Consider the following 26,686-nt stretch of genomic DNA (forward strand, 5'->3'; position numbering starts at 1 on the left):
AATGCTGAAATTTTCTTCCTCTCCCGCTGCCCGCAGTGAACTTGCTGCAGTTGGTTCTCGCTCTCTCTGGTCTTTGTGCTAAATGAATTCTCCTTACACAGAAGAATTGTTCTCATCTGTTTTTCATCTCCTTTTGATGAAACCTAATGGGTTTCCAGGAAATTAAATTATGCAGTCGTTTAGCGACAATGCAAAGTGTGCCGAGCATTTCGTAGCCCAGGGTTTTTCTGCGCGGGGAGTGTGATGGCAGCGCCAAGATGCATTTTCCCTGCCTTTTGTGCAACAGGGGGAAAAAAATCAATCTCTTTCAGAGTATGAGTTGCACTTCTTTTCCTCCTTTTTATTTTTAATTGTTCCTTAAGGCTTATCATAGCGTGCCAAATCCCACATCAAGCGAACGTCCCCAGCGCGTCATTACTGAAGCAGGTGTCCGCTTGCTGGCGTTTTTTTTTTCTTCTTCTCTCTCCCAGCACACATTCCCTCGAGAGCCCCCTCTCCCCTCCCTCCTGTTTAAGACAGCTGTGGCAGTGATTGTGGCCAGGTGCAGCTCAGGTATGCCCACTGTTAGCAAGGCAGCGTGGGGCACAGGTGTTGGGAAGGCTGCTCCCTCCCTCCCTCCCCTCGCTCTCTCTCCTCTCTCTCTCTCACTCACTCACTCATTCAGTCTCACTTGTCCTCCCTCAGTGTCTCTCTCTCTCCCTCTCTATCCTGCACAGCTGCTCACCCAGGCTGATGCTCCTGTTCACACACACACACACACACATATGCGCACACACACACACACACACACACACACCCTCCCAACCATCATTCTCAGAGCCCCCCCCCCTTGGGTGGGAGAGGTTAGTGCTGCTGCTGTAGTTGTCGACTCGAGCAGACATAAAGTTCTATACAGACTTTCTTTATTTGTCTCCAAGGTTTGTGAAAGACCTTGAGGTAAACCTCTCATACTCTGTCCTTGTGGGTTATAATCTAGTTACTGTATCTGTAGCTTCTCCTCTTTAAACTTGTCTAATTCAGTATCCACTGCTAGCTCAGTGTATCTTTATTAGTACCCTGTTGCCCCTTTCCCAGTAAATTCAGATTGTTGAACTTATTTGGCCCCCAGATTTTCAATATTTATATATGAAGCTTTTCAACCTCTTTTAATTGCATGAGTTCAGTTCTCCACTTCTGCAGTGCAGGAGGCTTTAGATTTCAGTCTTTACTGAAAGCTGGAGGGTTTTCTTAATTATCTGTATTTCAGTGAATGGTAGTATGACTCTTCATGTCCCGGCATTAACATCTTAACCCATCTTAACCTCCTCCTTTTTTTAATTTCATCCAGATATAAGGATGTCTGAAAAGTTTCTATGGGGAGTTTGATTCAGTTGAAGTCTATCACTGTTGAGGTAGTCGTGGTCTTTCCTTTGATATTCTGGCGTTACTTGTTTCCGCTGCTACGCGGTCAGCAACAAGTGCAGGTGGCTGGGCGAAGTGCAGTTTCCAGTTTTTATGTCCGTTTCCATCCTTCTCCTGGTTTTTTACTTTTGTTTTTGTCTTCAGCAGTAGCGTAGCTGTATTCGGTCTCTTCTTCCTGCAGTTTTTTTTTGCTTTGTCACTGGCATTGGCTTTTAGGTCCTCTGCCTCGACCTTGACGTCTGTCAGCGGCGTTTGGTTTATTGCCGACTGCAGCTTCTTAATGAGCACTCGGCTCCGCTCTGCGGTTACATCATCCGCTCTCCACAGGATCTCTCGCCCCGACGGTTCGCTCCGAAGCCCGTTCCCACTCTGTCAGTGTTTGTTGGGTTCCCAGGTGACGAGAGTTCCGTCTCTCTGTACGATCCCCCAGCCCTCCCTCTCCGAGGCTGCGCTGGTCTGACCAATAGCGGCGCACCTGTCCGGGAGAGAGTCCTCGCATTCCTCCCCTCTTCGCTCTCGCTCTCGTCAGGCCTCTCAGCTCGGCGGATCCATCGCTTCCTCCCCCGGGCATCGTTTTCGCAAGCCTGCTTCATCTCTCTCTCAGCGCCGGGCCCTGCTTTCCTCTGGGTTTCAGCCCACCAACCCCCGCTCGCCGGCTCCTCCGCGATTGGGCGGCTGGCCCAGACAGCTGCAGGGAGACCGCTTCTCTTTGGGCGGAGCCCCTGTGCGGCACGGCCGAGCCCACTAGGGCGAGGTAATTCGAGCCCGACTGGCACAAACCTCGGAATCCGCAGAACAAACACGAGCCCCCCTCCCTTAACACAGCGCGGCCGCAGCCTGCAAGGAGGGTCGTAGATGGGAGTCTGCCTCACGCACTTGGCATGAACTTGCTTTGCTGTGTATGGTGTGCATGTGGTATGTTTTCATACTGTTTTATGTAGTGATAGATTTACCATGTCCCTAAATCATACACTACACATGCGCTGAGGAGTGAGCAGTGGAGGAGGAGGTGGAGAGGGAGGAGGAGGAGGTGGAGGCCCCCCCCCCCTCCCGCTGCGGGCCGTGTTTGAGGTGGGAGGAGGCAGACTGAAGTGTAGCAGTTACAGCCCATCCTCCAGCTGAGCTGCGGGGCTCTGCTTATCTGTCACTGCGCTCGGCGGAGCGTGAAGAGCCGGAGACGAGCAGAAAGGGCACAGTCACCCTCTCGCCGGATCCCCAGGGCCCCTCCCTCCAGAGCCCCGGCCCCTCCTCGGGCCCCGCCCTTCCTGCGCGCTGACCCCTGTGCTCTGTGCCGTGAGGCTGCCCAGCTGCACGACATCAGCTGTATGCAGAGCAGGGAGCGGAGGCAGGCCTGGCCGGGGCCCGCAGAGGCTGCCTATCCTCAGAGGAGGGAAGGGCTGAGGGGCGGGCCAGGCCCCTGCGAGAGAGAGGGGGCCGAGGAGGGCGCGTGACCCACCTCGCCGAAATTACAGCTGTTTCTAATCTCCGCCTAATGTCTGGGGCCAGAACGTGCGCGGGCACCATCAAACACTTCAGCCGCACCTAATAACACAAACAGCTCTCAGAAGAACGGTAATGAGGAGGGTAATGTTTGCAATAAATTTAAACAGATATCCAGATATCTGTAAAGGCCGCGCCGGATTTCTGTGAAGCCTCCTTGTTTTATCGTTACCCTGCTCTTCCCTCTTCTTCACCTCCGTTTCCCCCTCTTCCCTCCACCGTGACTGTCCTGTGAAGTGTGTCAGCTCTTTCTTTCAGAGAGAGGCCCTCTTAGCCAGTAATGTCTCTGTCCTCCCTCCTCCTTCACCTTCTATTTTGAGTCAGAGCAAACATTTCTGGAATAGAAAGCACGGTAATGCTGATAGGCAGTTCAAAAAGCGTTCTTCGATATTCATAGTTGCAAGCAAGGGTTCGGGAGCGATGCGGAGGCAGTGTTTTACTGTGAAATATGAGCCGCCACTGTTTAACCCAGTTTGCTTTTTACAGAGAACACAGACGCTGGTAGGGAAGCATTTTCAGGTTATGAGTGGGTACTAAAGAAACATCACCTTGGCTCTTCTCTCTCTGTCTCTCCCTCTGTCTGCAACCCTCGCTCTCTCTTCTCTCCTGCTCTCCGACTCTGTGCCCCCGGCACGTTTGCTGCTGATACCCATAAAATTATTTGTGATTGTTAAATAGAGCTGCTAAAATGAAGAGCAGTGATTCATAAGGAAAGACTTCTGCCAGTGGAACAAATGAAGTCCCGGCACCTCTTGTTAACCCCTGTGACAGACGGCCTCCTGTTTTGCTCTCCAGATGCCTTCGGGAGTGTGTCTCTCTGGCCTTTCTGTTACTTAAGCTTTGACTACTTCACCGTGAATCAAAGTCTACCCAGTAACATTTTTACTGTCGTCAGTTTCCGTGGGAAAAAATAATGCTCCGCACAGCCGTGTGAATGGCCCAGTTGTGGTGTGAAGGAGTCAGGCCTCAGTGTGTGTGTGTGTGTGTGGGGGGGGGGGGGGGTGAATAAGGACTGAGGGGGGGAGGAGCCATGCTGGTGGCCCACGCACCACCTGTTAGACAGGCGGGTCCTCCGGGCAGCCGGGGGGCGCTCTCACACTCACGTGCTCCGCACACCTGGTGGCAGGGTCTCAGGTGGCGCCTCGCAGCTCTGCAGCGGGAAGCAGCGCTGAGGGAGCCGGGCTGAAGACAACCGGGGCGCTCTGATTCATAAAAGAGGAATGAATCCAGCAGATGAGTCACGGTAATCGCGTTACATTTTTGAATGTGCAGAATTTCAACGCTTGCCCCGGGAAAAGCGGCACATAAACACTGTAGTGTGTCTTTATTTATTTCCGCGCTCTGCGGAGGGAATCCATATAAACGGCTCTGTGTGTAATATAATACAACCTGCAGGGTTTAACCAGCACACAGCATGCGTCCCCTGGGTATGCGCTAATTCCCCACTTTGTCCTGTTCATTCATATTAAATATTTTATTACACGCATATTCTTTTATTCATTGCTACCCCACTAGGCCCCGGGCGCTGTGTTTTGATTGGACGTGAATCCCGCCGCATGCGTTAGTGGCCTGCAGTTACGCTCTCATTCACTCTCCTTATATTCTGTCATTGTCTGTTCCCCGTACCTCTCCTCGTGCGGCTGTCTGTTCTGCTTCCTTTAAATGGCACTCTCCGTCGGGTCCCGTCAGCCGCCGTCTCCCCCCCCCCGGCCCGCGGCTCCTTCCCGCCTTATCTGTGTCGCGCACGGTCGGTTTTCGGAGCGGGCCGGGCCCGCGCCCGTCCAGGGAGCCGCGGTGAGAGCGGGACGGGCGTGGGGGCCCCCGAGGAAGCTCTGTGAATGAGGTGCTCCGGAACGCGCCGTAATTGGAAGCCGGGCGCGAGCTCGTCGCGGGGCTGTCCCGCCGTCACTCAACACGCGGCAAGCCCCTGCCGGAGCCTCTCCCGGCTGCCAGGGGACCGGCGGAGGCGGCGGGGGGGGTTAAACATTAAATAAACACAGAGCGTGTCCCCTTTTCCTGGAACGCCCACACCATTTCTTCTCTGCGTCAACTCTTCCCGCATATTAAAACTGTCATCAGCCCCTTTCAGAATCGTGATTATTATTTTGGCTCTCTTTGTGCTCTCCCACCCCCCCTATCTTTGGGCCTGGCTGGGATCTCTGTGTAACAGAATATGCCAGCGGAGGGTTCATGACCAAGCGGTGCATCAGAACTCCCCCCCTCATCCCCCCCACCCCGTCCTTCGTCTGCCCGCCCTGACGTCTCATTGTTTTCCAGTTGGCTCCTGTCAGATGCCAGGCGTGCGCGTACAAACTTTGAAGTGGCACAAAGAGCGATGCTGTCATTGATCCCAGTCTGAATGGAATATCCTCCCTGGGGCATGAAAGAATTTTTTTTCCTCCCCTCCCATAACCTGTTAGGTACATTTTTCTTTGCCGCGGAGCTTGTGTTTTCGTCCCCCTGATGTTCCTGTCATTCCGTGGATCTTGCCCACCCCCCTCCACCCTCCCATGTCCACGTGTGTGCGCGTCAGAGAGAGAGAGCGAGAGCACGGTTGTGGTTGCGTGTCGATCGCCCGTCTTCCCTCGCTATTAGCATGTGCGCGGCGGTGGCTGCCAGGGAGGGTTGTTAGAGTGGCGGTCGGTATCCTCCAGTGAGGCCCGATGTGTAATTATGAAGTCATCAGCCATGAACCAGTAGGGCTCTGGAGGACCGCCCCCCCCCCCTTCCCTCCACCCCCCCCCTCCCTCCCGCAGGTCCTTAGGGTGCCATTGATTGGTGACCATGTGTTTGTGGCCGATAGGCTGTGAAATGGTGTGTTGCTGCACGCCTGTGTCGCACCTGCGTCCCACCAAGGTGATTGATTGGTTTGGTCATGTGGAATGTTCCCATCTGGTCTGCAGTAATGTGTTTTTTTTTTTTTTGCTTCATCTGTGAATAGCAAGTACTGGCTGGAGGATAGTTAAGCTCCGAAACAGCAAAGGCCACATGAAAACATTTTTTCCCTGTCCTTTTTTTTTTCCTTTAAACAATGCTGAATAAATTGAATAGGCAAACGGCGACCCGGGCGAACGATTTTTAGCGGTTTTAAATAATCGTAAAATACCCCCCTCCCTCCCTGACTTGCAGGAGGAAGGACCGACAGGAAACTCCGCTCTCTTTTGAGTCGTTTTGGGAGGGCGGTTGCACTTGATTTTGAAAGGCTAAATGATGTGAATAATAACAAAGGTTATCTTTGATCCGGCTGAGTGTTTTGAATCTGCGTCCTCGTCGGGAACCCGATACGGGTTTGGCGTTTCATGTGCGTCTTGTAAACGGGAAGGCGAGGGGAGGGGCCCTGCTGCCGCCATTAAAGAGGAGAGAGAGAGAGAGGCCTTTTATTTGTTAGCGCATGACTCACCTTTAGAAGACTGCGCTATTCTCTCTTCAGATCCTTCCTTGTTTGATTTCTCTTAATCCCAGTCTCTCTCTTTTTAATTGATCTATTCATTCCACCTAATGACTAATTACACATCAGAGCGCATCAGCGGAGGCATTCATCATCGTAGAATGTAATAATCAATGACATTTCAACAAAGGAAAAAATAAATATGCAAATAAGAACTCATTAACATTTGCATGAGCTGTTTGAATAATCGCGTTGCTGACAAGGCTGTAATTAACAGAAATTGATGCTGAGCTCAGGGCGTGAGAGAGAGAGGGAGAAAGAGAGAGAGAGGGTGCCTTCTCTGCGGTTTGGGTGCGGGCTTTGGTCGTCCCTTGGCTGCGGTGGTACCTGGGCGTGGGCGGGACGTGGGCGGTGCTGCGTTACGAAAGGAGGGTCAGAGGAGGGCGAGGTGGGGGTGGAGAGTTGGAGGCTGTTAGCTTATCCCTGACCCCTCCCCCTTACCCTTGCTTCAAACCGGCTTTTGTTAACCGTAAGAGGGAACCTGTTGGAACATCAAAGCCTCTGCAACAGGACGGACGGTTGTAAGCAAAAGGGATCCATTTAAGATCCAGCCCTGGCAGAGAAGGGAAGAGAATCGTCTGTGTGGTTTGGTCTTCATCGTGAGGTTCACTCTTGAGTGGCCAGGCAGGCTCGGTGCAGCCACGCGTCGAGAGTTGTCACTGGGGTACTTGAATTGAATATTAGTAAAAGTAAAAGGGGAGACCTCCCAAAATTATGCCTTTGCCCTCCTTCCACGTGCAGCGGCATCGCCTGTCTCTGACGCCCCCACAACCTTTCCTTTTCCCGCCTCCCTTCCTGTTTTTGCCGCGGACGTTGACAGGAAACGCAGCAAACACAATAAAGCCATTTCTGTCAGTCTTCTGGACAGCCGAAAGTGCTGATTGTAAGGAGCTGAAGGAATCTCCTTTGTTGCGCGTGCAGCTCTGCCATATGGCTGAACACGCAACATTAACCTGACAGGGATAACGGATGGCGCTGGGTCTCCAGGACCGGGAAGGCGCGGACAGGAGCGCGGGCCGATTCCGAGCGTACCCGGGGGGGGGGAAAGGAAGCGCAGGAAACGTCGGTTTGGATTCGGCGTTACCCCTTTTATTTCCCTGTCCCCTGCGTCTTTGTTTTTTTTTTTTATTTTACTGCACACCCATGCCATGGAAGGAGGAGATTGCAGGTCTTTGGTAGGAAGGGAGGCTTTTCAGCCAGGAAAAGCAGACAGTCCAGGAATGCGCCTTCCTCCCCGCTGAACGCGGTCGCTAATCGGCTGTTTTTTTGTTTTTTTTTTTGCGGTTCGCATTTCGAATTGGTCCCCGGAGACGGTTAGGTCACCACCTCTCAACCTGTCAAAACAAGCAGCACAGAGCCTCGGTGCTCCAATCAATACGGATGCATTTTCCCCAGAAAGAGGTCCACTGTACCTTTAGATACCGGCAGCTCCCTGGGTCGCCATTTCAGTATTTCACAACCTCCTGTTCTTGTGCAGCCCTCTCAAAATGTCATGCATTGCATTTTTCACTACACAATCCAAGTTTGTTATAAAGGTAAAGCTATCATCAAGGTGTCATTATTATTGTGATCTTTTCAGAACACCCACACTCATTTGTTACATAAGGAACGCACAGGCCCTGTTTCAGCTCCGGTTATACGGTTATAATTTTACCTCTCAGAGACCGGTACAGGCAGTTAATGCTAGACACGCGGTTTGAAACATTATTTTGACAGATGCCTTCGCCGCCGCACTGTGTCAGTACTGTAATTTTTAACACGTTCTCTGAACTAGCACTTTCACAGCACTGCTGGTAAGAAACACTTAAAACCGCCGCAATCAATTCAGGGGAGAATACTGCAGGATGCTGTGCCACATTAATATACAATGAATGCCGGGGAATTGCGAGCAGAGCATTGCATTCTGCAAAACAATTGGCATCTCGTTATTTCATTACTACCAATTTGCTTAGCATATTCCATTATCCGGGATGACTACCCTTGTAGATGTCAGCTATATTTAGATCACTCGCAGCGATAGCTGCAGGATTAAGCAGGATTATTGTTATTAGTATTTCTGTTGCATGTGTCAGGGATTTGCCTCGGTGCTGATATGGGGAACTATTATAGATGGACAAGCATGTCTGCACCTGGATCGCGCCGGTGTATTTCTGGATGCGAGAATGATTTATTCCTTCTCGGTTCCATCATTCAGTTGCGGTCTTGGAGCTGTCCGGTCGAAAAAACAAAACTGTCACAGACAAGAATCACAAAATGGAACAGTGGGAGAATATTGCTTTATGTATCTCGGCTGCACCTGCGGAGAACACAGAGCAATAATGATATTAAAGAAACTAGGAATGCGGCACTTTGATAAGGTGGTCCTGCGTTAGCAGATAAATAGACAAGGCATGGTTAATGCCATGAAAAGTTTCATGCCTGGAATGGCTCATTTAAAATGGGTCTCCTTGTGTTTTTTTTTCCCCCCCGTAATGTTTTCTTGCAACATGTTGGTTGGCTTTGATGGATATGCTCTCGTTGCAGACTTCAGTGGATCATAAGAGGGAATTACGGTTTAATGGCTTGTGTCGTGTTCTGGGCTGTCTAAATGCGGGTTATTATAGGGGCCTTTATATTCAGGAAATTGAGTTATGTCTGGTGGAAATGGAAAAGTATTGTGTGTTTTGATGAAAGTGTGTTTGTCGAATGAGGTTGGCCCAGCTGTACAGAGCGCATTTTATCAACAAATGTTTTGCCCATGCTGACTGCTGCATGTGGTCTAGTTTAACCATTTTAAAAGTTTGAGACAGTTTGAAATGAACCATATTGTCTAATGTCTTGACTCTAACTGGTCATTTTCCCTTTGCTTAATGTTAGTTTTTTACAGCTCCTTCAATGTCCCAGAAACCACTTGCTGTGTTCAGTGGGTTTCTGGGTTAGATTAACCCCTGTAATATCACATTGAAGCCTGATTATTGTCACTTTTTTAGGTGCTTTGTTACAAATACCTGTTTTTGAAGAACCTCCATTACCTCTTCCTTTCCATGTTACCTCTGACATATAACAACACATGCTTTTATTACACTGAGTGTTGTATGCCAGTAAATGTTTATTTTAAGGGTAATTGTAGTTTATTTTTCCCTGTTAAGATAATGCCTGCAATAATTAGTGAACTTGCTAACATTTTTTCTTAAACAAAATTGATTTAAATAGAGTCATTGTTTCTTTTTTGGCACAGTATTAAATAGTACTTTGATTTAGTTGGAAAAATGGCATACCCCAGAAGGCGGAATATAAATACAAATACAACATAGCTTTATTCTGTTGTGGAGGATTATGGTGCTGTAGTCACAGGGACTGGCAGGAGGGGGTGCTTCAGTGTCCTCTGAAGTCTTCCCGCAGTACCTGAGGACTGTAATCCCCCAGTTCTCCCATCCTCGTTTTGGCGTTATTGCCAGGAGAGCACCTTCTCCGTCTGTTTAAAATAGCCCCAGGGTGCTGATGTGTGCCCTTATTCTTTACTTTGACTCAGTATTGGTGCCAGGTTGCAGTAATGCATTGTCATGATGGGTAACTAATCTTATGCATCAGAAATGTTAAATGCAGAGAAATACATTTTTAATTTATCTTGTCTGTCTCAGCAATGTTCCTCAGATTTGAATGTACAGGCATGGGATTGTTACAGAGGTTCACAGCACTGAGGATTTCATTACCCTGCTTGCTTTTTATGGTGAAAAACTCAGTTTGATTGAGCCTGTGTTAGGTAGGCTTAAGATCCGCAAAGGAAGGTTACTGAGGTCACGGGTGCTCAGAGTGTTGCTTTAGTTTTGCAGTGCAGCACGATCACCGCAAATGTTTTTTTTCCTACAATGAAAAGGTCTGTTTCCATTGAAATACGTTATTTGCCTTAAGTCTCTCCTTCAATCCAAGGTAAAAGCTCACTCTGCATTGCACCGTGTTTAACTGTTGCATTTTATTTCTGTTTTTGTCCAAACAGACTGTCCTCGTGTGAGAGGTTTCTCATGATGGGAGTGTAGATAGCGGAGGTGAAGCTAAGCCTTGCATGGACGGTACTGAGGGTAAAGGTGCCGTAGCGGGCGGCGGCGGCGGGCGCACCCCGATGGCCTGGCTAAACGCCGCGGAGGAGAGCCTGCCCTCGCACGCACAGCGCCCCCCCGGTCCCACAAATCACGGGCCGGCGTGCGCGCGCGGCTTTAAAGCCCGCTGATTTAGCGCCATTAATCAAGCTGTCGGGGGGGGGGGGGGCGTTCGGGGGGGCTACCGTAATGTACGACGTGTCGCGGCTCGGAGGGGAGGTGGCTGGCGGGGGCTCGCGCGGAGGGACAGCGGGGACAGGCAGGGGAGGAGCGGCGGGCCAGGCCGGCTATCGATCGCGCCGCCGCTCCGGCGATGGAGAGAGCGAGACGGAGAGAGAGAGAGAGAGAGCGATGAGATAAAGAGAGGCGAGGGCTGGGGCGGCGATGGCCATCGAGGGCCCTGTTAATCACCGACCTCTACACGGGATCCCGAAGTTCATCTCTCTCTCCCTCTCTCTCTCTCTCTCTCTCTCCGTGCTCGCGCTCGCCGTTTCCTCACCCCCCCCTTCTCTCCCCCCCTCTCAACCGAACGAGCAATTTGGCGCGCTCACAGGCAAGCGGGGGTGTGTGTGGGGGGGGGGGGAGTTGCGGGGAGCGGTTCGAGAAAGGCGGGGGGGGGCATCGGGGGCTTCGCAGCTGCGCTTGCTGGCACCGGCTCTTGAAACATCGGCGTCGCAGCCAGCAGCGGGCTTGGCACAAACACTCGCCAGTAACACTTAAACAAATTGCAATAGCAGTGGAAGGGCTGTCTTACATTGTTGATTTTTAGCATTCCAAGACAAGAGAGGTTTTTACAGGGGGAGGGTGAGGCAGGTGCTTTCATTTTGTGCATCAATGTATGTGATGAGCGACCCCCCCTGCCCCCCCCCACCACCTCCCTTTTCTTTTTATGTGTCATGTCTTTATGTTTCTGTGATTGTTTTTCATCTTTTTTTTTCCCCACACAGCCTAGTCGATTTCTGTTTTATTCCCAAATTTATTTCAGATGTTTTTTTTTCTTCAGTCTCTAAAAATATTCTCCACCTTTTTTCAACCTTCTGATAATTTTACCAACCAATGGTAAATGTTAACCGTTTCATAAACAAACCTTCAAACGTTTAAAAGTATATTATTTCTTAGAGCAACAAAATCCTTGTGTTATCAATGCTTAAACATCCTGAACAAAGTGGATTTTAAGTGATTTATTCTCTGAAATATATGCTGGTAGGGTTTCCACATTTAAACACTTCCAGCCAGAAGAGCATGTGCGTGCATGTGTGTGTACACACGTGTATGTGTGTGTTATTTGTATGATTTAGCGAAGGTAAAGCTTCACCGCGGCTAACATAATTAAGTCCTGACCTGGGGAGGCAGCCGCGCTGAAGTCTAATTACATGCGGAGTTGATGCGGTGTCGGTGCCCCTCTCGTCTCTGCGCAGGCCCCTGCTGTAAACACAGTAATGACTGAGTGCAGTGGCTTGAGAATCGGAACATCTTTCTGTTTACCAGGGCTTTATTCTTGGCCCTGTACATCCATGCGTGTCGGTGCGCTAAACAGCTAAACGCCTGTTTACAGTTTGGGTCCCCAGGGCTTTTTCCCCCCTCGGTTTCAGTTGCATTGTAGGTTATGCCGAGGTCCCCCAGCTTGTTATAATGCTTGGCTTGGCTGGGCTAGCCTCCAGAGGTTCAGCGCTGCTCCGAGGCTACCTCGAAACCAGCAGAAACAGGAGAGGGCTCTTTTTTTTTCTTTTTCTTATTTTATTAGTGTGTCTCACACCCTTGGCACAGTCTAAAACAACAGCCTGCACAATAAATTATTCACCACTGAAAGAGAGTGTGCGTGCTAGCCTGTGACAAAAACGTGCAGGACTGGATGAATGTTACACTGAGCGACACAGGCCCTTCTGAGAAATGAAAAGCATGAATGAAACCGGTACAGCTTCTGCATTTGAGCAGCTCAGGAAGGATGAGAAAAAAAAAAAAACTTTTTTTTTTTCACTGCTTAACCTTTTCACTGGCATAAGACAGGTGTCTCGTCCCATTGCGGCGTCTCTGCGGTGTGGTGTACATTAGAGATCCCTGAACTAAATGCGTCTCTGTCGCAGAGGTAACCCAGAAATGTTATATCATATCAGCTTCTGTTGACACCACAAAGGAAACATTTTTTTTTCAGTTAAACCACTTTTCTTGATTTTTTTTTTTCCCCCCGCTCTCTGTGTTTTGCTGCTGTTACTGCTTTTGTATAGATCCGTAGCTCGCAGGGAAGCCTGTATTTTTCAAACCGATCGTGATAGATCCAGAAATTGAAACTCTCCGACTTTTCAAACTATTTGTACAGACACGCCAATACAGTAAACCATTATTTTCCTTTTCCGTTACTTAAAAAACATTAAGATTAGGCAGGGGGGAACAGAATACCCCTGCCACGCAAGGTTTTTTCCTTACTAAAATATTTACCTTTCCCCAGAGTCAACAGAATTTAGTTTCAATGCGGCGTTTGCTCCAACAGTGTTTGAAAATCTGACAAGAATAATGTATGATGTTGTTAAAGTTGTTTATCATTTTACGTGCGATTCACATTTTTTCCAGAGGGGGGAAACTGCTGAGTTTAGATAACGTGAAGAGCATGATTCATCTGAGTGCGCTCCGCATGTTTTATTTGTCCTCCTGACGGCGGCTCGCGAGCGCCTCTCTTCGCGGGGGTGTGGTGGGGGGGGGGGGGGTGACATTGATGTAGCCTCTCCGCCCTGCAGCGCGCTCGCGGGGTCGGCCGGTGCCGTCGATACTGGGACGATAAGCAGACCTGGAGCAGCCCAGTTTCGTTACAGAGCGCATGGCCCAATCAGAGCAAGGAACTCAAGGTTGATAGAGGGAAGATTTTGGTTGTCGGCTGGGGGTTGTGGGATTGCCTCCGTTGTAGCTTGTGCTTTTAGGAAGAGGCAATAAATTTGTACTGTTGTGACAAAATTTTTCAGTTCCCCCCTGACACACATACAGAATCTACAGCACATGTTCTGCTGGTGATTGTCAGGACTGTTAGAATGAGTTTGGTATATTCCTCTATGTTCTGTCTAAGGGTGGTCCTCTCTGTGTGTGTCCCCCTCAGGTAAATCAGAGAGAGCTCCGTTCTCAGCGTACGGGAGGGAACCCGGAGTGTCGGGCTGCCAGGTAAGAAGCAGACCCTCCGTCCTCCCTCTCAGCGCCCGCTCGCTGCCAGCACACCTTTGACCTACTAACAGAGCGGCAGTGCCTGCGGTTCGCCCCCGCCGAGACCGGCAGGCTTCACGGAGTTCCCCACAGGTGCAGCCAGGCACTGAAACTGCATTTCAGAGGGGGTTTAGCACACTTACACAGTTAAGTTTATGCCCCACTGATATTTTCATTTCTTTTTTTATTTGTGTTATTTCATAATTTACAGTGCTGTAAATTCAACTTTTTTTTTTCCTGAGGTTTTAATGTTGTTTACAGTGTTTTGTTGAAGCTGTATCGCTCTGACGATTCCAGCTGTGCTCATAAAACGGCAATCGTGGCAATATAATCAAGCTTGAAAAGAGTGCTTGTTCTGGGAAAGTCGTGCAGAGTTTGTAAACTTTCAGAGGAGGAATGTAGGAGGAGCGGTGCGTGGGGTTGAAGTTAGCGGCCGCGGCGCGGGCGACACGCAGGTCCTCACAGGGCAGACTGTGTGACCGAGGGCCCGATTACCCCGCGCAGTCCTTGGGGGGGGGGGGGGGGGGGGGTGCAGTCTCACACCTCACAGGAACCTGAGCAGTGGCACCTCCCTCCCCTCCGAGACACCATTAAAGTGGGGTCAGCGTGCTTGGCCCAGCTCCCTGCTGCTCAGCCACACAGATGTTTAACACAAAGGCGTGATTGTGTGCGTTCTGCACGGTTCCCCCTCTCTCCGTGTGATGTCAGCCAATCAGTGGGGATCTCTCTCTCTGTCCCTCTCTCTGTCTTTCTCTCTCTCTGTCTCCAGCTCTCCCTTTCTATGTCTTTGGTTCTTCGTCCCTGTCTTTTTCTGTCTCTTTCTTTCTGTCTCTCTCTCTGTCCCCTTCTCCCATTGTGTCTTCTGTTCTTGTTCTCTCTCTCCCTCCCCTCTCTTTCTCTCTTCCTCTCTCAGTCTTTTTGTTTCTGTCTGTCTTCCTCCTTCTCTTTTTGTCTTTCTCTCTTATTCCCTCTCTCCCTGTCGCTGTCCATCTGTGCCTTGCTCTCTCTCTCTTTCCTGCACCTGACCTAGACCCAGAATGAGATGTTTCCTCCATGGAAACAGGTCTCCCTCCTCCATTGGTTTGGGCGCGTCACGTTAGCATCTCATTAGCACTCCCCATTAGGGTCGGTGGTCAGGGTTAGCATAAGCGGTGGGGTGCCGGTAGCGTGCTGTGTGCGGTTTTGCGTGGAAGGCTTTACTGGAAAGGTTAAAGGATCGCACTGCTTAGGGGTCATGCAAAAGGTCAGTCCAGCTTCTTACAATGTTAACCCCCTCCTTTAACCCTAATTAGCGCTAAATCCCCTCCCCCCTTTTTCAGGCCCTTAACCTTGTACAGATGAAGACAGTAGAGGAGATTTGGCTCTGACAGGCCTAAAACACGGCCAGTTTCTGAAACACTTTCCTAAGATCACTCTTTCCCATTCATAAAAGCGCTCACTGCGAGTGGAAGCCAGCACAGACATTTTGTGTGGGACCGGGGGAATTTATGCAGCCCTGCAGCTGTGGAGATCTGAGCCTGGCAGAGACTCCGTTTGTCTAGTCGCAGAAGAAAAACAGGAAAGCCAAAAAAGCCATTTCATTCCGGAGAGAGTGCCGGAGGAATGCGGGCCAGAGAGCCTTTGCGGTGATATCCCATGAGCCTCCGGGTCATTATCGGCACCCATTGAATGGCGGCCCGGGCGTGGAGCGGACCCCGTCCGGCAGCGCAGCCTCCTCGGGTGCAGAGATTATCAGAGCTTATTTATCTTTTAATGAGCCACGGAGGAGTTCCACGCCGGCACGCTAACCTTCCATCCCGCGCTGCAGATTTCACCATCCATCCAGCGGAAGGATGCATAAATAATAATGAAAAAACATGCGGGCCGCGTGCATCTTTCCCTCTGAGGGGCCCGAGGATGGAGACGCGGCGCGGGTAACAATCTGTCAGAGCCCCCCCCCGGCCCCCACCCCTCCCCCGGCGTAATTGCCGCAGACGCCTGCAGAGCGACCCATCCGTTACCGGGGCGTCGTCGGGGTGAAGCCGGGGCGACTTGTTTGGCAGCGTGCTGTTGCATCATCTGAGCATGATGTAAGAGCCCTCAGGTCTGATCATAGCGGAGGCACGGTGTTGCGACCGGTTGGGAGGGCTCTGCGTCTGCCTGCATCTGCCTGCGCCTGCCCGCGCCTGTCGCTCCGGTCTCCGCAGACCCGCTGTACGGCACGTTTTTATCTATGTCGTCTTCCTCACCACACACACAGTGCAAGCCAATGTAAACAGGAAGTCCTTCACATTAGACATCCACGTACCTGTAGTTCATTACATTACATTACATTATATTACATTGCATTATCAGCATTTAGCAGATGCTCTTATCTAGAGCGGCTTACATAGGTTACAATTTTTACATGTTATCCATTTATGCGACTGGATATTTACTCTGAGTCAATTCTGGGTAAGGTACCTTAGCCAAGGGTACAACAGCAGTGCCCCAGCGGGGAGTCAAACCTGCAACCTTTCAGTTACAAGTCCTGCTCCTTACCACTGTGCTACACTGCTGTGTGTTATCGTGGGTAGGCCTGTGCTGGAAGTGTTTGAGGCAAACAAACACAGAGATGACTCGTTGCTGGTGTGTCTCCTTGAGCTCCGTTGCCCTGGATACTCAGAAGATGGCAGCCCCCTCTGCGGAGCATGCGCCGTCCCTCTCGCGGTGAGAACCGGCACGTTTCGGAGACGGCGGATCCGCGGGGAAAGGGGCTGCCGTGACACGGTGCGGTTTCCGCAGGTAGCTCCCCCCCCGCAACCCCCCCCACCCCCCCCGGCCCCCGCTCCTGGGAGACAGATTAGCCTGATTACTGCGGCAGGATGCAGTTGACAGATGAGTGCCATTATCCCCTCAAACCTGCGTGACATTTGGCCGCGGAAGATGATCATTCAAATGTGAAGAGGCCCACGCAGGGGCCTGGTGATTCGAGAGCTTTTTGACATAATAAACCCTCGTGTTCAATATTGGGCCCGAACGTGATTGACTGCGGTGTCATCCGAGGCGAGTCCATGGCTAAACCGTGCAGGGCCCGGGGCCGGAGAGCCCTCGGCAGGGAGCTCACAGACGGCTCTGCGCTCTGACTGCCAGCTGTATTTTACAGAGGATTTGCACTAATTCTCTCTTTTAATAAAAATCAAAGATCACGGTTTTAGTTCGCGGGCGAGAGCACAACTCTATTTTGCGTAATCTTTAAATAGGATTCTTCCGATTTAAAAAATCTCTATAATCAACACTAATAAACCCGCTCTCGCTGGAGTCTCGAACGCTGTAATACATGTAGATTAGGCTGTAATTGGAATTTCTCCTGGTCTTCCCCCCCCAACCTCCCCTCTTTCCCTCGTCTGGTGTCTCATGAGTTTCTGAAATAAAGATGGGTTGTTAATAGTCGTTGGCTCGGACGCCGGCTCCTTGCCGTTTCGGTAAGGGCATAACGGCGTGGGACGAGCATGGTGCCAGTCTCTTTGTCACACCGCGTCAGTGTCAGGGCCATCCTGACAGCCTGTCAGTCCGACGCACACGGCCCTCTCCTCATTTCTCCCGCAGTGGAATAATGGCAGACCTGATACTCACAGGAGCCGATGGCCTTCCTTTTAATCTATTGAAATAGGATGCAAATTATTTCTGGTGGCGGCTTGTAAATCCGTGAGGGACAGTCAGTGGTGACTTTTATTAAAGCGCTGCCTCCATGTTTATTTTACCCCTGTTCAAATTGTTTGTGACAAGTAAAGGAATCGTTCGCACGACGGGCGTTTGTTCCAGCTGCCACAGAGGGGCATTTAAGGTAAATTTATGACACGCAATTTAGCATCGTCTCCCGCTCCTCTTTGTCCTTTCGCCTGTACCAGTTGTCGCCGCCGTATCGGTTGTGATTTATAGATTTTTAAAGGCGGTGGATTTCGGTCCAGATAAAGACGATAAGCCTGGGGGCCGCGCTGGGGTCAGGTTGGAAGTAGAGGAATCAGCTCAATAGCAGGTGCTGGTACATTGTGTTTTTGCAACCTCTCTGTGAGAAGACATTATTACTCAGTGGTTTTTTGGAGCCAGGTGGTGTATGAACATCCAGAGTCATCTCAGCTGGAGGTGATTTAATTCACAAACCAGAAAAAGTGAAAAGTGTCATCGTGTTCTCTCTAGTATGTCGTGTGTGCACCAGTCTGTGTGGTGACCTGTAGCATTTTTAGCATTTTGTAGCAGTTGTGAAACACTAGCAGGCTCTGTAGTTTCTCTGTTTTCATTCTCCCGAGTCTCCGAGCACTGACATAGCTGCTGATTCTACCTTTTTTCTCTCTCTCTCTCTCTCTCTCTCTTGCCCCCACTCACCTCTTTCCTCCCCCATACACTTAAAGCCAGAAAACGATTAGGCTAATTAGGACCGGCCCCTAATTGGCCTCTTAACCCAGTTTGCTGGGGGCAGGCCAGTCGAGCGGATGACAGTCGAGAGCGTGGCCCGCTTTCGGGAGAGCTGCATCACGTGCGCGGCGCGTTGGCCGGAAGGACAGTGGCACGGGCTGGTGGCCGCCGTTTTGGGCCGGCTCTCGCCCGTCACCTGACGTCTGGCGGCTAATTGGATATGCGTTCAGGAGATGCAGGTCCGACAGTCCCGCGCCCCGTAGACTCAAATGCTTCTGTAATAGGCGTTTTGTTAAGTTAAGCTGCAGTGATTTCGGGCCGAGCTGACGGCTCCCGAGATCAGACAGATGGTTTAATGAAGCCTGAGCTGTACCCCCCCCCCCCAAACCCCACCCCCCCACACTTCCCCCTCGGGACCACGCTCCTTTTAGCCTGTCTGAAGATGCCCTCAGGCCGTGATCGCCACTGATCAATACCTTTTCCCTGCAGCCTCGGGGAGAGGACAATCACTAGGTCACACTGATTTTGTTGATTTCTCTTTGGAGTCTCTGCTTAGCAGTGTCATATTCAGTCCTGTGCTTCTGGTGACAGAGATCTACACCTATAATTATAATTTAATAAAATGCCTTTTTTCCCCATTACATTCTTCACATACTTATTTTTGGTCATTACTGAATCCAAGTAAGCAAGAAAAAGTATAAAAAGGTGCCACCTTGCATGACTGGATGTGTTGCTAGATCCATTAAAAAAAAAAACAAAGCTGTACCAAATAAAATGCGGTGACTCAAGTTTTCCAGCCACTCTTTCGTCGTGATTTAAGAGAAGCGGCTACAGTTCTCAGCTGTAAATTCAGCATATGGAGGCACTTAGCGCAGTGATCAAGGAAGGCTGTGAATGTATGGGCCAAACTCTGTTTGTCTGGGAGAAATGTTTTCTCATCTTTAGTGCCCTGTCAGACCCGATTACCGCAGGGCGGCATCACATCACTGCTGGTCAACGGCGCTGCATGCTTTGGTCCTTAACACTTGTGTGGCCTGTGCTTTACTGCATGCCCAGCAATTGCCATGAGAGAAGATTTTGGCGAACTTGCTAAATTGATTGGCTGTGTTGTTGCAGAATTAGGGGGCCGCGCGAGGGCTGATTCTTAGCGGAGCCTCTCTGGGAACCACTCCCTTAAAATGTGGCCGCTGATGATAAAGAGTTATCTGCGCGCAACGCTCCTCGCGTAGAAGCATGCACGCATGCACACGTACACACACACACACACGCACATTCGCAGGCATGCATGCACACACATGCACACTCACACACAGGCAGGTACACATACATGCGCACACAGTCTCTGTTCCCTGCCCTCTGTCCACTTCGTAATCTTTCATTTTTTCTCTTGCAGTCCGCTCTCCGTTCGGACATCGGACTGGCGAGCCCCGGGCCCGTTCCCGCGGGGGGGAAGTCCGCCGCCCCCTTCTTCTCCTTCTCCAGCACCAACCCGAGGAGACGTCCCCTCCAGGACCCAGCTCCCCTCGGTCAGTACCGGTCCCCGGATTCAGCCCGTCTGTTAATTTACGCTCTGTGGGTGAAGCGCGCCCGAACAGCGCTCTCGGTTTACACGACGGGAGTTTACCGTCCAATCAACACTGACACATGCAGCCGCTTGTTTCTCCAACACGAGCGCGGAAACGGATCCCTCCCACCGGTTCGAATCGACTCCGCCTGCCAGGAAGGTGCAAACACTAACCGCAGTCTGACACCTTGTGCTTTTTTTTTCGCTCCCATCAAAATACATCTTGGCTCTGAATCCTGTAGACCTTTTTTTATTTACAGGGTACCCAGCCAAAGTTACACTTGTGAGCTTTCCCACAGATCACAGTCCATGGAGTATTTATAGTTCCTCTAATAACTGCTTCCAAATTTAATGAAAAGCTGTGAAGATATGAGGATTCCTGTATTTTATGACTGTTTTTGTCCAAGCCATTTTTTTGTCTTTGAGTTTGACTGAGGTTTTCTGTAAGCAGTAAACAAATCACGGTTTCCTGAAACGCCAAAACCGCATTAACCATGTTGCCGGGTTTCTTCTTGCAGGTTATTTTTGATACAGTCCTGACTTTTTCTTTGTATCTGTGCAGATGCTTTACAGACGAAGAAAGTGCGCAAGGTCCCTCCTGGATTACCTTCATCTGTGAGTGGAACATTGTTTTATCTTTCTGCTTTTTCTCTTGCACATAAATAGATCTCGGTCACCACTGCACACAAAGGGGGCCGTTGAATCTTGTGACTGTCACGTAAACGTACCTCAGGTCTCTTTTTTTTCCTGTGTTCAAAGCCATCCTCAGAAGCGACTTGTGCTTCTTTAATAGATGTATACGCACACACATACACACACAGGCATGCAGTCGCGCGCGCACACACACAGACACACACACACACATGCATCTCTTGTTATCTCCTCTTCTTGGTTTGATTGTAAACCTTGATGTTTTTATGTGTCTGTGCGTGTGTGTGTGTGCATGTCTGTGTGTGTGTGTGTGTGTGTGTGTATGTGTGTGTGTGTGTGTGTTTGTGTGTGTGTGTGTGTGCGTGCACACGTGTCTGTGTGTTGTGGGGGAGAGTGATTTGTGGAGCAGCCTTGTCACAGTGTGGCCCCCTCGGTGCCTCTCCAGGGAGACACTGAGCCGGGGCCAGATCTGTCAAAGTGGATCCTCAGTTCAGGTCTTTTGATGTTTAATTAGTCATTATGTTTGCAGAACAGTAGGACAGACAGAGATTAATAGCTGAGAAATCTGAGAAATTTACATTGGTAATAATCCCGGCGGAGCTGGAGACATTAAGATTCTGAGGAAGCGTGCAGCTCAGCTTGCCTGTTCCCGGGCTGGGTGTTATTAATATGCATAAATCACCAAGTCAGATGTTCATTGTGAAAGCCCTGGTGGATTTCCAAAGCCTTTATTAAGCCTTCCCTTAACTTCAGCGCCCTCACCAATGAAAGCTTTTAAAAGCAACTGGTTCGCCCAGATCCCCGTACTTTGCTCTGGAAGATTCATCCTCCGAGAACAAAAAGAAGGAGAGGCTTTGATGGAGGAGGCTGGAAATCGGGGTTTTCCTTTAGGGTGTGAAAATCATTACCGCCTGCAATAATGGAGAGCTGCAGGATCTCTCTCCTGCCAGATTAAGCACCACGTTCTCTCTGGGGCCTGAACGAAGACATGGTGTTTACTATATGAATTTGCATGGGGGTATGTGTATTTTGCAGGTTTTTTTTCTTTCCTTTTGCTAAGACAGTGAAGGAAGGAAAGAATGGAGAGAGAGAGAGACAGAGAGAGAGAGAGACTGGTTGCCTTGCAGGGCACATCTCTTTGTTGTGTAAATGGGTGTAGGGCTTTTATTTGTCAGTACTTAACACATGGGCGCAGGTGCACTTGCGTGACTCATAACTCACAGCAGCATAATGCTAAATGGGACAACATGCATTGACAGCGCTGAATGCCGCTTTTTTTTTTTTCTTTCCTTTCCTCCTCCTCCCTGCGCGTACCATCTGAACCATCCCGCTTTTACACACGCGGCCGTCTCCCAGCACGCACCGCCGTCCCCACCCTGTCGCGGCCGAGCCGGAGAGGGCCGGGGGACCCCGCGCGAGACTCCGAGGCAGGGCCACCTCGCTGGGCGGGAGCTCGTCCGCGAGCGAGCGAGCGAGAGAGAGAGCGGCGTGCGGTTGCCGAGGAGGGGGGGGGGGGGGGGGGGGCAGCTGCGCACTGAACCTGCAGCTTACCTGGAAGGCAGGAATGCAGCTGCAGGCGGCGGTGAAAGCTTTTGCTTGCGTAAGCACCCGGGCCCCACTAGAGGCCCGGATAGCTGCTTGATAAACAAAATGAACACAATGCTCCTCATCATTATTCCCCCGCACCAGGAATACATGCTCCCTTATTTATTTATTTATCTCCCCCTCTTTTTTTTTGGCCGCCGGATCTAAAAATAGTCACATTTTTAGAGCAGTCTTTGTTTTCAAATGTGACATTTGATTTCGATTTGAAATATTAATCTATATATGTATGGAAGCAGCCATGCACTATGCATTTAAATGCCGTCTTTCAATATATTTATCTAAATCTGGATGGAAGCAAACACAAACTATGCATTTAAACGCCGTCCATAGGGAGACGTGTAAAATGTATCAAGAGGAGCCAGCTGGCGATTACAGTTAACATACCGGTAAACCTGAAACGTATGTTTATAGGCCTATTTTATGTGTATGCATTTGGAAGTGTGTGCGTGTGGGTGTGTGTGCATGTGTGTGTGTGTAGGGAGGGGGGGTGCAATCCCATTTCCAGAGTTCCTATGAGGTTGTTTTGAAAGCCAGTGGTGGAAGCGGTGGGATGGATCTATTGGCGAAATGTTGCCGGTGTGATGAGAGAGAGGGAGGGAGAGAGAGAGCTGTTTTAACTGCTGCCTTCACAGCCGAAGCCCAGCACCAAAGGCCCTGATTGATGAAGGATCAGCGGCTCTCTCCCCGGAGTTGGAGAGAGAGGGGGCGGCAGCGGGAGAATTACAGAGACACCTAATCTCTGAGAGGAGAAATATATATATAAATTTGAGAACGACAGCCACTGTCATCTTCGCATTTCCCTCATTTGGTAAAAGGGAGAGCTGTGTGGAGATCGATGCGCATTTCTAACCGGGTGGTGACAGCCAGGCGCTCCAGTTGTTTGAGCAATGGAACCGAGCCTTCCTATTCCAGGTGGGATGGTTCTTTCTTTTGTCAGCCCTAATAAAGCAGTAAAGCAAGCTGATGGGTGTGCTCCACACCGCTGTCACCATGCACTTAATATTACTTCAATTACATGGATCTTTATCTGTCAGGCAGGCCGATTTTAAGGACAAAACTTAAAGTGGAGTGGATGCGCGTTCATCACCTATTTAAGGGTGTAGACTAAGAAAGGAAATAATCTGTGAAGTAAAATGTAGTTACTTTGAATAGATGAATAAGTTAATGCATTAAAAATAATAGTGGTACAGAATTCATGTAAAAATTGAACAGTTTGAATTGAGCATCATCTTCCCTCTTGTTCGTGTCATCTTCAGATTTCGTGTCTGCCACAAGGAGGCTTTTGAAATGCGGTGCCACTTGAGGTCGTATCCAGTTTCAATGTCGAAGCCCAACTTGATTGCATTTAGTAGAAGTGCCCATCTACTTTGCACTAAAAGGGCCGTAATGAAATAAAATGGCTAATAACCTTCAGTCGGAGAGCTACAGTGAGAGACCGCTAATGGGCAGTTTTGTGGGCACCTGTGCTGAAGGAGCCCTTGGCAGATGGACAGGGATAAACTCTGCCCGGTGCATTGTGGGACAGCGCTGGGAGGGATTATTCCTGTATAGCTAGAAGGGGGACTCTGGTTTGGAAATAGCCAGGCTTTTTTCGGTGACATACCGCCATTTTCGCTGGCACTGCGGCTCGATGTGACACTTGCTCTATTTGTGACGGTAGGCCATGGGGGAAAGAGAGAGCGAGAGAGGGAGGGAGGAAAGGGAGGGGGTGCAAATCAGCTCCCTCGAGGGACTTTTGCGAGCGAGAACGCTGGCCCTGAATGACAAAAAGATTGTCATTTGCTTTTGACAGATCGCTCAGACAACAGCCTTTCCTGCCAGAGCAGCGGAGGAACTGGCGGCTGGATCGTGACCAGGGGGGCGGCCGCCGAGGACGAGGTGCTCGTTCACGCAGCTCTGTGGCCGAGGCGCGCGGGAGAGGTGGTTTAGACAGACAGAAAACGGGCTGCATGGCGTGCGTTTCGCGAAACATCTGGGAACGCTTAGTGAAAGTTGTACCCGAGTCACCATCTGCAAGGGATGAAATCATTCACACAGTAATCAATTAGAGCTATTTTAAACTCGGAGGAGGGGCGTCATGCAAGGCTCAAAGACCGCCACTATGCTGTCCCTTCAAACCACTTGTCAGAGGACCTCGCAGGTTTTCTCACAAAACATCTGTGGAAATAATGCCGTTCCTGTAGATGGTTGTTCATTTTATGTTTGGGTACTTAATAATTTTCAGGTTTACAAAGATGCATACATTACATGTATATATTACGTATATATATTACGTTACGTTACATTACAGATACATTACAATACTGCTTCTCTTAAGACATGGCAGTTTTATGTAGTACAAGTGTTAATATAGTATTTTAGTGAACAGTAACATTAAAACAGATTATGGTGTTCAGTCAGGGTGAGAAGTAAGGAGAGGTGAGTTTTTTAATGAATGGATATGGTACACCTATATCTGAATTGCACAGCCGAGAGTTCTGGGGGAAGGTTAATTCGCTTGTGATGTCATAATATTGTGCTGTGGCACTCCCACGCTAATGGACTTAGGCTTGAAACTTACAGGCTCACAGCGTGGAGCCCTTTTCCCCAGGACCTCCAGGGCTCGGGCGTGCTGCGCTGCTCGCCGAAAACCACGGGAAGCCGAAACGAACCCACGCAGAGAACATGCCCCGCCCGCGTGCGCACGTGCTAAACTCAAAGGGATCCTCTCCCCGGCCGATGTTTCACTCGGCGTCAGATTGATCCGGGTGTTGATGAAAGAGCCATCTACAGGTCAAGCGGGAATGTGCAGACAGCTAGACAACAACAACAAAAAAAAAATCTCATTTTATGTTTCTCTTTGAACTTCAGCATCTAATGCAAGGTCAGGAACTCGCAGAGAAGCCCTCTTGTGAACAGACAGGCCTCTGTATGAAACTCCTGACAGCAGCCTTGCACAAATGCCAGCAAAGATGGAGTTTTGATGTGTCCCTTTCATGTGGGCACATCCCTTTGTTCCCCAAGTGATCTCTCCTTCTCCGAGCACGTATTCTCTCCACAAACACTGCAGCGTTATTTGCCGTATTACTCCGACATTCTAGGACACGTTTCGCATAATTAGGTTAGGTGTTAATAATGTTTCCGCTGCAGAGAAGTATTAGTAAATGAGATGTATTGATTGGGCCCTTCATGTCCCCCCCCCCCCCCCAAAACACCATCACTTCAGAAGGTTCTTTGTGTCTGACTCGATAAGAGTCATTCCCATCTTCCATCTCAAACTCTGATTGGATCTTTGTCCGAGTTTTGTCTCCTGCCCCTGAGCAATCCTGTTGAAAGTTTGCTCTTCCATCTGGCCTGTAGGTTTCAATCCAGCCACTAGGGGCAGCGTGGCAGGGTTTTTTTTTTTTTTTTTTTTTTTTTTTTTTTGCTTAAACCCCTGTGGTCTGCCGTCCCACCATCTCCAGCTCATCAGATGTCTGATTAGATGGATGCCCCTGGAATTCTGATTCACATAATCCTCAACAGAAAATTGCTGCCTGTGTGTGTCTGTGTTTGTAGGGAAAGATTGCCCCCCAACACCCCCGCTTTGATCTTCAAAAAAGAACCGAGAGAAGGAACAAATGACACACAGGTTAAAATTATGACTCACGTCTTACCATTTAAAGACTAAATAAGCAAAGTCTGTGTGGGTGTTTGGTATAAACGCAGCCCTTGTAGATTTTCAGTCTCATTGGAAACCCAGACTGTGCACTCTGAATATTAAGTCATATTTAATATTAGGATAATACATTAACATACATATGTTTACTAACAGTCAGGTCAGTGTGGAACTTGTGTGTCTGCCCTGTGCCTTTGACCTGGAGATGAAGGATCACTGGCTTAAAGCCAGCGCTGGAAGCTCAGGTATCATGTGACGTGTGACCGCAGTGAGGTCACGCCCCGCCCGGCGCTCCAGACGCGGGAGTAGGTCAGACAGTTGACGTGAGGTGGGCCGAGTCTTACCTCGGCGTGGGGTGCCAGGCGACGGTGGCACGTGAGAGAGGGACGCCCCCGCCAGGGCGCTTTGATTGGATTGAGGTGAGGCCCGTTGGCAGGCCGGCGCGCTGGCAGTGTGACAGGGTGGGGCGGGGCTGCTGTGTCCCCCGCAGACCTCTCCAGCCAGTCCCGCCTGGCACGGTCACCTGCCCGCCCAGCTGCAGGGACACTGACACTGCGGTGGCCAGGGGTCCTGAGTGAGAAACACCGCTCAGGGTTATCAGCAGAAGCTTTCAAGCCCGCTGCATTTGGTGACACAAATGCATTTGGTGGTGAAAAGGCTTTTTGTGGTACTTGTGATAGTGATGGACATATATATATATATATATATATATATATATATATATATATATATATAGATATAGGAGCTAAAAGTGTCCTCAGATTTGCGGAATCCATCCAGCTAATTATTTTGCTTTTGTGAGCACTTCATCGAGATGAGCATCGTCATTAATCAAACAATAACCTGAGTGCACGCTCCAGTTTGGAGGGCGTGTGAAGCGGCTTTGATTGCATTTAAACAACAAACAATTACAAACAAACAAGCAAACAATTGAGAGTCTGGTTGCCATGGTGCCATTCCTGAGAACGGCAGCGCAGAGCGTTGTGGTCAGTGGGAGAGATGGCGGGGGAAGCGCTGGAATGGAGAATGCTGGGATAGGGGAAGTGCTGGGAAGGGAGCACAGGGGTGATGTGTGCAGGAGGGTATGTGTTTTTGGACGAGGAGGTGTGCACTAGCTGTCAGAATGGGTTTCTGCTGGGCTTTAAAACAACCTCAACCCCTGTCTCCGCATACCAGCGGGTCACGACCCACATTTTCTCCAACTCCACTGTGTGAAGCGATTCTGGCGTGGTGATTCATTGCGA

The 26,686-nt window shown here is 49.9% G+C and overlaps 1 protein-coding gene across 4 annotated transcripts in view; it reads left to right on the top strand.

The window, feature by feature from the left end:
* tcf12 (transcription factor 12) overlaps positions 1-26,686 on the top strand; it is a 99,226-nt gene that overhangs the window by 42,485 nt on the left and 30,055 nt on the right. For all 4 annotated transcript variants that reach the window (XM_036543539.1, XM_036543541.1, XM_036543543.1 and 1 more), the window contains 3 exons: positions 13,511-13,572; positions 19,379-19,511; positions 20,112-20,164. In XM_036543539.1, coding sequence (XP_036399432.1) covers positions 13,511-13,572; positions 19,379-19,511; positions 20,112-20,164 — 248 coding nt within the window. The remainder of the gene's footprint in view (positions 1-13,510; positions 13,573-19,378; positions 19,512-20,111; positions 20,165-26,686) is intronic.

The sequence above is a fragment of the Megalops cyprinoides genome, chromosome 13, assembly GCF_013368585.1.
Source record: "Megalops cyprinoides isolate fMegCyp1 chromosome 13, fMegCyp1.pri, whole genome shotgun sequence".
Lineage (NCBI taxonomy): Eukaryota > Metazoa > Chordata > Actinopteri > Elopiformes > Megalopidae > Megalops > Megalops cyprinoides.